The sequence below is a fragment of the Equus asinus genome, chromosome 7, assembly GCF_041296235.1.
Source record: "Equus asinus isolate D_3611 breed Donkey chromosome 7, EquAss-T2T_v2, whole genome shotgun sequence".
NCBI classification, from domain to species: Eukaryota; Metazoa; Chordata; class Mammalia; order Perissodactyla; family Equidae; genus Equus; species Equus asinus.
The window spans coordinates 62,111,694-62,126,321 of NC_091796.1; the positions used below are offsets into that span (position 1 = coordinate 62,111,694).

The 14,628-nt window shown below is 40.0% G+C and overlaps 1 protein-coding gene across 8 annotated transcripts in view; it reads right to left on the reverse strand.

Annotated features, from left to right (window-relative positions):
• ARHGAP28 (Rho GTPase activating protein 28) overlaps positions 1-14,628 on the reverse strand; it is a 216,096-nt gene that overhangs the window by 51,785 nt on the left and 149,683 nt on the right. For 6 of the 8 annotated variants that reach the window (XM_070513588.1, XM_070513586.1, XM_070513589.1 and 3 more), the window contains 3 exons: positions 13,155-13,244; positions 5,148-5,232; positions 2,980-3,122 (listed from right to left, as the gene is read on the reverse strand). In XM_070513588.1, the coding sequence (XP_070369689.1) occupies positions 2,980-3,122; positions 5,148-5,232; positions 13,155-13,244 (318 nt within the window). The remainder of the gene's footprint in view (positions 1-2,979; positions 3,123-5,147; positions 5,233-13,154; positions 13,245-14,628) is intronic. The other 2 variants (XM_070513587.1, XM_014851850.3) reach the window with 1 other exon arrangement.

The following is a 14,628-nucleotide window of genomic DNA, read 5'->3' on the forward strand; positions in this document are numbered from 1 at the left end:
AAAGAACAAAGCTAGAAGTATCACACTCCCTGATTTCAAAATATACCACAAAGCCATAGTAACCAAAACAGCATGGTACTAGCACAAAAACAGACACACAGATCAATGGAACAGAATTGAGAGCCCAGAAAGAAACCCACACATTTATGGACAGGTAATATTCGACAAGGGAGCCAAGAGCATACGATGGAGAAAGGAGAGTCTCTTCAATAAACGGTGTTGGGAAAACTGGACAGCCACATGCAAAAGAATGAGGTAGACCATTATCTTACACCATGCACAAAAATCAACTCAAAATGGATTAAAGACTTGAATGTAAGACCTGAAACCATGAAACTTCTAGAAGAAAACAGGCAGTACGCTCTTCGACATTGGTCCTAGCAGCATATTTTCAAGTCCCATGTCTGACTGGGCAAGGGAAACAAAAGAAAAAATGAACAAGTGGGACTACATCAAACTAAAAAGCTTCTGCACAGCAAAGGAAACCATCAACAAAACGAAAAGACAACCTAACAATTGGGAGAAGGTATTTGCAAACCATACATCAGATAAGGGGTTAATATCCAAAATATACAGAGAACTCATACATCTCATCAACAAAAAAAGTAACAACCCAATTAAGAAATGGGCAAAAGATCTGAACATTTTTTCCAAAGAAGATACACAGAAGGCCAACAGGTACATGAAAAGATGTTCAACATCACTAATTATTAGGGAAATACAAATCAAAACTACAGTGCGATATCACCTCATGCACATAGGAATGGCTATTATTAATGAGACAAGAAACAAGAAATGATGGAGAGGATGTGGAGAGCCGGGAACTCTCATACACTGCTGGGGGGAATGTAAACTGATGCAGACACTATGGGAAATAATATGGAGAGTCCTCAAAAAATTAAGAATAGATCTACCATAGGATCCAGCTATTCCACTGCTGGGTATTTACCCAAAGAACACGAAAACACAAATGCATGAAGATATATGCACCCCTGTGCTCACTGCAGCATTATTCACAAAGACTTGGAAACAACCTAAATGCCCATCAAGGGACGAATGGGTAAAGAAGATGTGGGATAGATATACAACGGAATACTACTCAGCCATAAGAAACGATGAAATCCAGCCATTTGTGACAACATGGATGGACCTTAGGGTATTATGCCAAATGAAATAAGTCAGAGGGAGAAAGTCAAAGACCATATGATCTCACTCATAAGTAGAAGACAAAAACAACAACAACAAACAAACCCACACAGAGAGTAGACTGGTGGTTACCAGAGGGGAAGGGGGGAGAAAGGGGTGATAGGGCACATGTGTATGGTGATGGATGGTAGTTAGTCTTTGGGTGGTGAACATGATGTAGTCTACACAGACATCAAAATATAATGATGTATGGCTCAAATTTACATAATGATATAAACCAGTGTTACCTTGATAACAAAAGAAAGAAAATCTAGTACTGAAAAAAGGCTAAAGTAGAAAAATCCCATAGTTATTTAAATTACAAAGCTGTAAGTACACATTCTCCAGAGGGGTCCCCTAAGTTAGAGCTTCCTTGGGGTTTTCAAACCATCCACCAATTCACTCATTCATTCATTCAACAATTGTTCCTTGGAACTCCAAGTATTTAAAAGTAAAACAGCAGAATGTAGGATGTGGTTTGGGACATACCTTGTGCTGTTAAACAATTAATTTTATCTTCTTTCTCAGACCAAGGCCCCACATAACAATAACACTTAACAACAACAATATAAACAAAAACTGCCATCATTTATTGAGCACTTACCGTGTGCTCAACGCTATGCAAAATCCTCCATGGGAGTCTGACCTGCACCCCTGCTGAGCCAAACCTTGGGGGAGGGGGCAGCCTCCGCTCTTGGACAGCTCTCTCTACAGATCCAGAGGGACTCCCCCTGAAGCCAGAGGCCCACTGCACTCCCTCTTCTGCCCCAGAATGCCACTGTGGTCCCCAACACAGACGCTGCTCAGGGCCCAGAAGGGGTTTGGAGACTGACGCACACGTAGGTTAGTCCTGTTTCTGCCTCTCGCTGGCAGGAGCTTCGGATACGGGGCTGTGGACACATTCCTTGGCTTCTTTGGGCCTCAGTTTTCTCAGCCGTGAAATGCGAGCAATCACTAGGGTGATTAGAACCAGAACTCCCAGTGCAGCGTCAGGCCCCTGGAAGACACTCAGCGAGTGGCGGGGTTCTTGCCCTGGCCTCCTCTTCTGCTCCATCATGGGGTGTTTGCCCGGGAACAGTCCAGGCCACCTGGGACAAAGACTCTGTCTGGTTCTCAATGACTTGTTCCTTTAGCTCTGAAACTGTCTAAGCCCCCAGCGCTGATCAGCACAGAATACTCAGGGCTCCACAGCATGAACGCCTCGCAAAGGCGTTTATTGAGTAGCAAAGAGGTCAATGTGACAGAGTCGCTGCAGTGGGCTTTCAGGGTGCAACATCCTGGATATATATAATGAGGCCTTCAGGGCCATCAAGTATGGAGCTCTACTTGCACAGCCCATAATAATATTATAAATTCTTAAATTTGTTTCTGATGAATTTTTAGTGTCTGTTTTATAAGCTCTCGCTTCTCCTTGTTATGCCTGTAACTTTCTGCGGTATCCCATTCTCATAAGTGGCTTCTAGAGCACAAGGAGTTAGACAGAGTCTGCACCAAGTAAAGTAAGGATATAAAGTGCATGACAGCACACGAGCCAGGTGGAAATCCTATTTCATCTATAAGACAGTATTCAAGCATACACCCTCTCAACTCTTCCTCAACCACGGGCTGCCAGGTATAGCCAGGCAGACCGTGCACGGCACACGAAATGGTGCCCCCATCAGTGTTATGCAACACTGATGCCTGGCCTCTCCCCATCCCCTTGTGTACACATAAAAAAATTTTTTTTAAATCCTAGTTCGTCCCATGGAGAAGTCACAGAAAGACAGTAGAATAATCATGAAAGCTTTTACTCACAGTTAAAACATAGTCTTCTTTCTTAAAATCTGACTTCTTAAATTTATTCCTTTTTGAAGCCTCTGTAACCATTTCTGAATAAGATACTTCAAAGGACAGCTCTTCAGCTTCTGGTGGAATGCTCTTTTCCAGATAATCATCATCTAAAAAACAAGGGATATAGAATATTTAATATGCCATTTAATCAGTCAAAACTATTTACTATAAAATAAGTACAAAATATTTACCAGTTAATCCATAAGCACATTAGAATTTTTCCGTGCAAGGAAAAGCATCAGACCCCCCAGAATGATTTCAACTAGACAATAATGTGGTATCATCAGACTGCCTAAGAACAAATCTCTACCATCGTTACCCAAACTTTCTATTTAAACTGATGTTTTAATTTTAGATTTTTATGTCTCATGAACAGCACTGAGGATTCTTAAAGGAAAGTCTAAAAAAGGGATATTTCTATATATTCTTATCATATTAACATTAAGTCCATCTAGACCCACTGTTGCTGCTCCTTGGGAAGCAGAAGCTTAAAGCAGAGGAAGAAAAGGTGGAGTCGACACTAGGATTCCTGCCGACTTTCACTCCTCTTGGTTTTTCCCCCAAACTGCAGAACTGCGCCTCCTAAGATTTGTTCAAATTCAATTTGGACTTCATCGCTAGGTTTGTTCGAGCAAATAAATGCAAATTCCTGTGAGTTGGTATTGTTACCTGCTCTAGGATGACAGACATCAGGAAAGAGCTGACTAGGTGACAAGGGACGTCTCCCATAAATGTTTTCCTCAAATAGTTTGAAATTAAGGCAATTCAGATTCTTTGACCAAAAAACAAGTGACATCATTTGAGTAATCCTAAAATGTGACTTCTCACTACGATTTTGGCTTGCCATCTTGTTTCATTGCCTGGCAAAATTATGCATATGTTGTGAAAAGAGCTATTTGATTACAAAGAAAACAACTTCATCTCTTTAACCTCTTCTGTAGACTGTGACTAAAGAACAACCATATAGAACAAAAGGAACAAAAGACAGACATAATAGAGACCTAATTAATCTTACCTTAAAAGGTAAATGGAGAAATCTGTAAAGCAACAAATTTAAAATTCCAAACAGTAACGCTAATCAAAAACACCGTAAGTGGACACAGCAAGAACTGAGAGAATAGGAGGGCAGAGCGATGCCTTTCACTCACACACAGGCTCGCACTCGAGGCAGAGGAAGGTTAATCGTTGAATAATCCTCCAACTTCTGAAGGGGCTACGGACAGATTCTTGGAGAGTAGTGATTACATAGGCAGATGCCAAACCACCAGACTACTCCAAGTAGACTTCAGTCTTTTAGGGGCATGATTGGAACTGAATAACAGTGTGGCAGCAAATAGAATGATGTGGAATAACTTCTGGCAAATCCTTTCTCTTTGACTTTCTTTTTTTTTTTTTTTTGGTTTATTAAGATGTAATCCACATGCCTACAATTCACTATTTAAAAGTGTACAAGTCAACAGTTTTTGGCATGTTCCCAGAGTTGTGAAACCATTAATCAATTTTAGAACATTTTCATCACCCCAACTTATTTGAATTTTGAAGCTAACGCTGAAAGTATGGGGTTCTGTTGCATATGAGAAGGGTGCACATATTTAGAGGAAACTTTGAAGAATCACAAAAGTGTGGCCTTAAGAGGTCTGTTTCCTACAAGGAGGATTCGAGACGCCATACTGAGCCCATGTAGAGTGCCAACTTCTCAAGTGGAAGAGGTCCAGTTAACAGCCACCCCTGTCACCTTGTATTTCACAATCTCATCTGCTTCTGCATCTACTTGAGCACGATTAGAGATTCGAGGAAGTGGCCTACTTCCTGGCCTGCTGCAACTTTTAAGCAGATCCAGATTACTTGTGAAAGAGGCCCCACGTCAAAGACAAGTGAATAGGTTCTAAATGACATGGCAGTGGTGAAGGAGGAAAAGATTCTGCTTCCAGTTTGGCTCAATTAATTGTGTCTGGTGTGACAGAATGGGGTGTTTGGAGGTGAGTGGGCGGAGTGAGTGCTGGAGTGATGGAATCAAATGTGGAGAAAAACACACTTACGCTCTGCTTTTAGAAATTCACTGCTAACTGTATCTAGTGCCAGCACAAAAGCGAGACAACCCAGCTTAAGTTCTAGGAGGCTGTGTCACTCACCACTCAGTGCATTCTGAACGGACTGTCCAGGGTCCACCAAACCATTGGCATGAGCTCGTATATCTGGAATAGTCTCAAGGATAGACTATGAAACAAAGGAAGATGAACACAAAACATTTTACTATAAATACAGTCCACCTGACATTTGAAGCTGATTTATGTTCTGCAGGGCACAAGAATTCATTTCACTGAAAAGCAATTCTTGACGTCATAAAGGACCTGCATCTGATTCCTTTGTTTCTTCATTCAGTTCAGACCTGTACACTCACACAGGTTTCTCAAAAGAGAACTAAGTCAAGTTCAAAATAACCATGTCTTCTTGGCTCTTAAATATTTGTTGCTCATCCCTTTCCTAATATGTAGAATGACGATGCTTGACAAGACATAGTTCGACAGTTACGGTAACTGTCATTCTCGATGCAGTTGGTCCCACATTTTGGTTATGAACTCGAAGTCATGATATAGCTAGATGGTTAACACAGGAACGCTGGAGCCAGACTGCTTGGATTCGAATCCTGCCTCTACCACTTACTGTGCAACTTTAAGCAAATTACTAGAACTCTCTAGTGCTTAGTCTCCTAATCTGTCAAAAGAAGAAGATAATAGAGCATATTTCAAAGAGTGATTATGAATTTTAAATGACTTACCCCGTATAGTCACATGGAACAATATCTGGTACACAGTGAGAACTATATAAGAGTTAGCTACTATTATGTTAACATATTAATTCCTTCACTACAAAATACAGTGTGATAATAACTACTGAAAAATTATGTTTTCTAGTTCAGTTTCCTCTCTTAATTAGTTCCCTACTTTCTTCACTGAGATCCTGCCGTAGCACTGCAATCCCCTGTAGTATTATCAGAAGCTGAGGGGGCTGGCCTGGTGGCGCAGCAGTTAAGTTTGTGTGCTATGCTTCGGTGGCCCGGGTTCACCAGATCAGATCCTGGGCATGGACCTACACACCGCTTATCAGGCCATGCTGTGACAGCCTCCTACATATAAAGTAGAGGACGATGGGCATGGATGTTAGGTTAGGGCTAATCTTCCTCAAAAAAAAAAAAAAAAAAGTTGAGTATCTACTTTTGTGGAGCCCTGTGAAGCAAGTTACTGCTTCAGGTTGGATGGGTACTAGTGAAAAATTTACACAGAAATCATGCCATTTCTTCTAACATAAATTTTAATGTGGGAGTTATCATCCGGGAATATGTGTGAGGGTGAAAACCTGATATTCCATCATTCATCTTTTATATGTTCTTCACACATAAAGTCTGTTCTTTTTTCCCCAGAGCTTGACGTTTTTTCTTTTATTCTCATATTTATTTAGCAATCACTGAACACCTGCTTCATGAACATCCTTTATCACGTGCTATTGAAACTGGCAAACAGCCATTGAGGATTAAGTATCTAGGTACTGAAGTTTTTTCCTTTTTGCAATTACTGATTATAGGTTTCAGCTGTTTAACCCACCCGTCAATAACTGTGCTGTGTAGGTAATATGCTATCTGACTCCCACTTGGTTCCTATAGACAACATCTCCCCGGAGCCTGGGTCACCACGGTAGTGGGTGTGTGAGCTGTTTTTCAGGAATTAGAACTCCTTGTCCACTTCGGACTGGTTGACACCACCAGCTCATCAACCGGGCCCACGCAGATGTCTGATAGGCGACCTTTTGACATCGAGGCTAAAAACTCCACCCTCAGATCATGCTAATGTGCCATTTTGTGAACGTGCATCCTATGAAGAGGCATGGAGTCTGACCATGCTTGCGCAGATCATCACTTACCTCACCTCTCCTCACCTCCAATCACCTCTCTCCACATTTCAGACCACCTTGCCTCCATCCCATAAATATCCCTGAGTCCCTATTTTTGGGGAAGCAGACTTGAGACTCATGCTTTCGCTTCCTCACATGGTTGCCTTGTGTGTAACTCTCTCTGCTGCAATCTCGTCGTCTTGGTGTTTGGCTTTCCAGCAAGCAGGAAAAAAACACACCTGGTGCGATAACATTATCAATTGCACAAGGAAGTCTCGAATTTTGAGCCCGTGTTTTTTTCCTATTTTGTCTCAAAGGAGATGACATATTTCTTATTGTATAAATGACATGTGACTATACGGCCAATTATTAAAACATAGATGCCCAATTATGTAATCGGTGGAAGAATGAAAGGACAAAATCAGTCTAGGGCCCTATCGTTCACTGCCAGTCAGATTTTGGGTGGCTCTAAAAACTAAGGCTATAGAATAAAGATTACGCATACACTTAAAAAGATGTGGACTACTTTTTAGTGGTTTCCTTAAGTTTCCCACAAATAAATGTTTTATCAAACTTTGAAATAACTCACTTATGGGAGAGAATCCTCCTGAAAATTGAAAGATATTTATGTACGGCTTCAAGCTGATCGTTTGGGATGCTTAAACCTACTACATGTCAATTTCTTAATCTGTACGTGCAGAAGTGTCCATCTGCTACATTGGTTTAACTGGCCTCCAGCCAGCCTATCGTACTGAATGAGTGCCTGCTCTTTGCAATGTAAATTACTCCAGGACTTTCTTCCGGGAAGCAGAAGTTTAAATTGTGATCTCTGCTCTGGAGCTATATATAATGAGGAGAACAGAGTACCAGTTATGGAACACTATTAAAAGACAAGCAATCCACGGGTAAGAGCTAATTTCTACAATTCTAAGAGTTTATTGGAGAGTAATGGAGAGGAAAGAGGTGCTGCCCAGAAGGTTTCACTGAAGAGGTGGTTGAACCTCTGCTGGAACTCAAGGAACGATGAAAAGGACTTAGGAAGGCAGGGGAGGCGGGCCAAAGCATTCAGGCCAGAAATGGAAGTATAAATTTCAGGTATGGAAATATCTGAAGCATTTCAGCTCCCAAGGATTATGGAGAGACTGGTTTGCCAGGAGTTGAGGCAAGGTATTCAAAAAATATGAGAAATACACATTAGTCAAGAGGGTCAGCTCAAATTACGGAAGGTTTCAAAAGCAAGGTAGAGGAGTTGAGACTAAGACTCCTAAGGGTGAAAACAAACAAGACCATTGATGTGTTAAAGCAGAGGAATGACACGGTAAAAGTGAAAAAGGAAGATCAGCCTGCCAATAAATGGACATTGGGGTTTGAAGTCGGTTCAGTGGAGAGGCTAGGTGTTGGCATTCATAGTTTTAAAACATCCATTCACCCATTGAACACATTAACACTAGCATCATTTTTACATTTTCACTAAGGATTTTAATATATTTCAAACATAATGCCACTCCCACTGGTAGGACCTGCGGTGGATCCCGCCATTTCCCTGTGTGTCGCAGCACAAGAGCTTCACCCTGGGGCTCCAACAGGAAGGAGCTGGCTCTGCAGCCCAAATCACACTGCGCTGCGATTGGAGAGGAGGATGGGGATGATTATTTTAAGTTCCAAACTATAGAAGGTTAACACTATCTGTATGAGTTCTCTTAAAACTGGACTTTGACTATTTGATATTTCTTTCACATTAAAGAAACACCACACCAAACATTTTTCCCTGTTCGTTACTTCCAGGAGAACTTCACTGACTCAGAAGATGCCCCTGATCTTCCTGACGGGCCGCTTGGTCTTTTCTCATGGCGCGAGTCTATGTGTTCCAATTCTCTGAACGAAAGCTGCCTGTGCTGGAGCTAATGCAGACAATGACGTTCCCCATTCTCTTCTTCTACACCTGAGATCACTGTGCCAAATTCCCCAGAGATGAACTTCAATAAGCCACATTCACTGACAAATGCGAAATCAATTTTGAAATAAAAAATATAATAACAATTACAAAATCTATCCAAATGTGAATGTAAAGGCATTCCAATGACATCTTGGATTAAAAATTAAATCACACCTGAAATGAGAAACTAAATGTTAAAGACAATGAGAGCATTAAATTCCAAAAATCCACAATAACCAAAGTATTATTCAGAGATTAATTCTTAAGATTAAAAATAAATGAAATATGTTTATAAACTAAGAGACTAGAAAAAATTATCCAGGTAGACCCAAGAATGAATGAAAAAATTAGTAAGGATTACGTAAATTAATACAATAGAAAAATTAGCCTTAATTAATTAAAGGTAGTGACTTAAAAAATACTGCCGATATAGACAAGTATTTACAGTTCTGATTGAGATAAAAGACATACATCTTAGGAATGAAAAAGGAATAATAGCTACCTTCATAGAAAATCTAAAAATTACACACCCAAATAACTGTGTGTATATATTTGTATATATGTGTGTGTGTCTACACACACACATAACAACATATATTGAAAGTGTACATGAAATGGACGTTTTGCTAGAACAAATAGACATTACTAAAATTCATACATGTTCGGATTGAAAGGAATACAACCCCTAAACCATAGCCGTTGAAAAATTAACCAAAGCATTATGCCTACAATGATGCCAGGACTTGGAGGATTCATAAACAAATGCTAATAAAAATTTATATATGAGATTTTATAGAAGATATATTTACATCAAAGTTTAATAAATGGCTCCAAACTAAGAAAAAGATTCAATGAAGATTCAAAGTTCTCAACAAATTTGTGTCAAGATTAGCATAACTCTGGTAACAACAAAAAGAAATTATATATATAGGCTAACCTCAGTTATTAGAATAGTAGTTAAAAGTGCTAAAATAGTAGCAAATCATATTCCATAATGTAATTAAAGAATAATATAACATAAGGAGGGGTTATCTAAGCATTGAAATTATAGTTCAATATGGGAAAAACCTATCAATGCAATTTCCTAAAGTAATTGCTTAAAGAAGAAAAACGATATATTCATTTTAATAGATGATGAACAATCATTTGATATACTTGAACTTCCACTCCAGATAAATGCAACTATAAGCTTCAGAAACCTAGAACAAATATTCCACTTAATGATGAAGGTTAGAAGAATTCATGAGAAAATCAAGAATTTATCCAAAGATCCTCATAATTACTATTCAATGTTACAAGTGATTGCAGTCAGTCTAATACGACATGCAAAAAAAAAAAAGATGAAAACTATTTTAAAGATTGGGTAAATAAATCTTCAGTATTTCAGATGATATCTGCACAAAATACAAAATCAAATGAAAAATTCTTAGAAGTAAAAAAGAATTTTCAGAAAGTAAAGTATAAAACATACTTCTGTGTTTTGTGAAAAAGAAAAATACTTAGTTTCCTTACATATATGCAAAAATTTCTAAGAGGAAAGGAAATTTTGATGCAGAACAATGAGGGTGAACTTTAATAGATTCTAAAACACAAATGATAGGGTCATCACAGTAATTAAGATAGACTCCGTATATATAAAGATTTCACTTATCATAAAGGTGCATTTCAAATGTGTAGAAAAGATGAAAGATTGAAAAAAAAAAAACGGTATTGGACAAGCCAAGGTTACCCCTTTGGAAAACATAAAGTTAGATGATCTAGTTTACACCATTCTACAATGTAAATTCCAATAAGCCACGTTGCTGGGAGCCTCTGAAGTCTTAGGGACCACATAAAGTGCCCTGAGAATGTACCCCGGCAGGTAAGATTTACCCTTCCAGGCACCATGGCCAGGACTCCTGAAGCCCTTGTCACCGCTTCACTGGATTCCTGGAAGTCCCACCATCTAGAAGAGACTAGGGAACCAAATTGGGATGCCTGTGGTTCCTTATAACCAAGAAGCAGGGAAGTTAAAATGTATCCCCCTCATGGTAAGAAGGTCTAGAATGATTTCAGTGCAGGTGCAGGAGGGGTTCAGTTGGCATCTCTCGGCTACTCTAGCAACTAACTAATTTGTTTAACATTTTTAAGTCAAGATATTCTGAGGAACAAACAATCCAAGGTAAGTCATGTTGGAGACTGGTGCCAATGAGATTTTTCTTAGTCTCAATTCTGCTCAAACTGTTGTTTACCAGCATTCAATCGGTTTTCAGAAAAAGAAAAAGAAAACAAAAACAAAATCGGAGTGATCAACTTACCCCAGGAAGCTCTATCTATAACTGCCACATGAGATCATTTTCTTTCTCTTACACTCTTAAACTTTAAAGAATTGTGTTTGTAGACGATACATACTCAGTAAAGATGTGTTGAATCAACAAATCAGTGAACTAATGATGCGGAGAGGCTGGCAGCAAAGAATGAAGAAATAGAAAACCATGACTAGCATTGGTCTATTGAAAATAAAACTGTGGTCCTGGAACTGCCATGGAAAAGCCTAGAAAACAGGCCTACCCAACCTCCTCTTCTTTGGCAACTCAATTGTGTAACTATCCTGCTTCAAGTTCTTCTTGGTGTGTGTATGAAACCACACGCAGTCCTTTGTCGTTGGCTTATATAATATGCCTAGGTGGTGAAGTCAGCTAGAGAGGCAGACAAGGGGTCAGCCATGTCAGGAGCTTTCACCTTAACTACAACGTATGGGCGAACTGCTGTGGGCAGTAAGCAAGACTTGCATTCTAAATCAGTGTTTGCAGCTGTGGGGAGGATGAGTTTGAGGGGCGTAAGCTAAAGTTAGGGAGGTCACCTAGGGGGCTCCTTCAGCAATACAGAAAGATGACAACGAGTTTCTGTTTTAAGGACGTAGTTGTAGGAAAAGAGGGAACTAGAAATAGTCTAGAACTATTTACAAGATAAAGTCCACAGAGCTCAGAGACGAGCATATAGAGGGAAGAGGGTAGGTAGAGTTAAGATTAAAATTTAGGGACCCATCTTGGGCACAGGGGTACCACCAGCTGAGAAGGAAAATAAAGGATCCTATGCAAGGCCTTAGAGCAGGAGTCCCCCGTCATAGGGTACAGCACAACCATGAGGGGCCGTTGCAGGTAACTCCTCACTTCCAGTACTTACCAGAGTTTGTGAATGACTTACTTGTTTTCATCAATAAGTTGGTTGGACAGGAGATAATCTCTAAAAGATAGACTTTCTCACTCATTTGCAGTCCAATGCATGGTCTTCAATGAGAAAGTAACAGTTGAGCTTATAGCCAGTAGGTCAGGCATTGTGGGTAACCCTTTGCCTATCTGTGCCATAACCTGTAGTGCTATTGATAAGTGACTCATTGGCAAAAGTCACTCACATTACTTTATGTTTCTTATATGATCACAGTGAAACAAAACAAGACAACCCCATAAACAAAAATCTAAAAACACAAGAGAAAACCTCATTTACATGGGGCTAATAGCATTATCTCCCTGAACAATGGGGATATCCTAGGAATGTGTTATGCACGTGAATATCAACTACCCTTTGTCTCAAAATTGACAACAGACAAGAAACTACTGTGCCAAAATGACATTTGAATATGTCCCCTCCGTCTGTCTGAAGTGCTGTCTTGTGCTGTCCACCAAGTTGCCATCAGAGAACCACTGCTTCATCTAACAGGGTCTCTTGCTTCTTCTGGTCCATCATGACCCTCCCTGCCAGGGCACCTGCACAGACACACCCCATGAGGATTCCAAGCAGAGATGGTGAGACAGGGAATGACGATAGTATCTGACAAAGAAAAGTACAGGTTCTGTTACTCAAGGCCAAGCAGTGAATTTGGATGAAGTGAAAGCCATACGGCTGAGTCGTGAGAGCTGAGGCTGGAAATACAGGCAATAGTGGAAAGACTTCAATATCATGATGAGGGGTTGTTCATGGATCCTGCTGGTAAAAGGACTCTGGGTTAAGATAGCAGAGTTAGGCCAGCTCATCTGTGTGAACTCAGCCAATGGGACCCAAGTTAACAAATTCCTTCATACTTGATACACGCAGAGAACAACCTTTGGTCTCCGGCCACAGTGGTATTGATTTATGGAGTCCTCTTTTAAACTGAGATCTATTCACTCCTCTCCTTCTTCCTAATTGTTACAAGGTTGGGGGCCTACTGGTAGCTGTGGTTTCCCTGCAATCTTAGTTCAAGTTTTTCCTAGCTGTTTTGAAGAAATTGCTTATTCTTGCCTTCAACTTGCACTTTTGCCCTAACATGCAGTTGTCTTGGCATGCGATGACTTACCATAGAGCCACTTGTGGGAACTGCAAAGCTCCCTTCTTCATCCTGGGACCCAAATGACAGGGTAGTACTGTTGAGAGAAGCATCATCTGGCTAAATGGAGAAACGAAAGCACCATTCTTATTCAGGCAAATACTTTCTAATGTGTTGGTGTATGCTACTATGTGTACATAGTTAGAGACACGTGGTGATCTACAAAGTTATGACTGCCTGGGCATGGACCATTGCATCCAGCCCCTCAGGGATCATTACTGTGAGCCACCTAAATGCCAGGTCCTCTCACAGATGCCTCGATTGCCTGCCACACACTCCATTTTCCTTAACGATATCTTCGTTTTGTTTCAGGGAGTTCGATGTTAAACCAAAGAACTTGATTTCCAGGGTTTTTGCAGCTAAGAGTGATCATACGACAAGTGTGGCCAAGGATGTGTAAGGGCAATTTTATCAAGAGTGCTTCCAGAAAAGCAAAGGCTTTCCTGACCAAAAAGAACAAGGTCAGCTGATATGTACTCATGATAGCACCACAGACGATGCCTGGCAATTCTAGTCAATCCAGACATCTCGGACGAATCAGGATGATCGTGGCCACAGGAGAGCATGGCAGAGACAGATGATCAAACGTGGCTGGGTCCATGCTAAGGGGCATCACGTGGCAGCCCTGGCAGACTTGGCCCATGTCTGTTAAGCTTCTCCATGTGAAGCAGAACAACTCCAACTTTTCCATTTCACACAGCGAAACACAAACTTAACTCGTCTAATCTTATTTTTTTAACAGACTCTAAAGCTATCTATCTTTTGCAGTGAATAGAATTCAGTAGCAATAGTACCAAGCTTTTTGCATTTATAAAGCTGGAACTCAGAGTTTTTGCTTGAGTGTACAACGGTTTCTCTGAAATTTAAGTAACAAATGTTCCTTCTGTCACTGAAGGAACCTTATTACAAAATTGAATATAGTTGATAGTTATGAAAACATACACTGTTTTATCTTTTAAAAAACTGTCATTCATCTTGCTTGAGCATATTTTCTAAATTTTCTGTAGATAGTGTGCATTACTTTATAAAATGAACAAGGAACTTTTTTTAAAAGAAACGAATAAAACACAAGAACCAGTACAAGAAATTTAAGTGAAGATGGTGAACTGATAATTGCCTACCTCCTCTCCCAGCCCAAATCACTAAAAATGGCAGAAAACATCTATCTTTTAAAGGAACCGATTTTTAACAGCATTGGAAACCAGTGAAGAATTCTGTAGCAGATTAACTGGTAGAAATCTTTAGACGACAAGCAAAAGGAAGTGGTTTGGTAAAATGAAAAGCTCTACCTAAAAGCAGAATTTAAAAGAAAATTTTAAAAGAAATGTCTAGGGAGGGAATAGAAAAACAAATAACATAGAATGTACAAAGACTAGGAAAAACTACAGGCAAATAATTAAGAAATGCTTACAAAATAGACCTACCCCCCTTACGTATATAGACA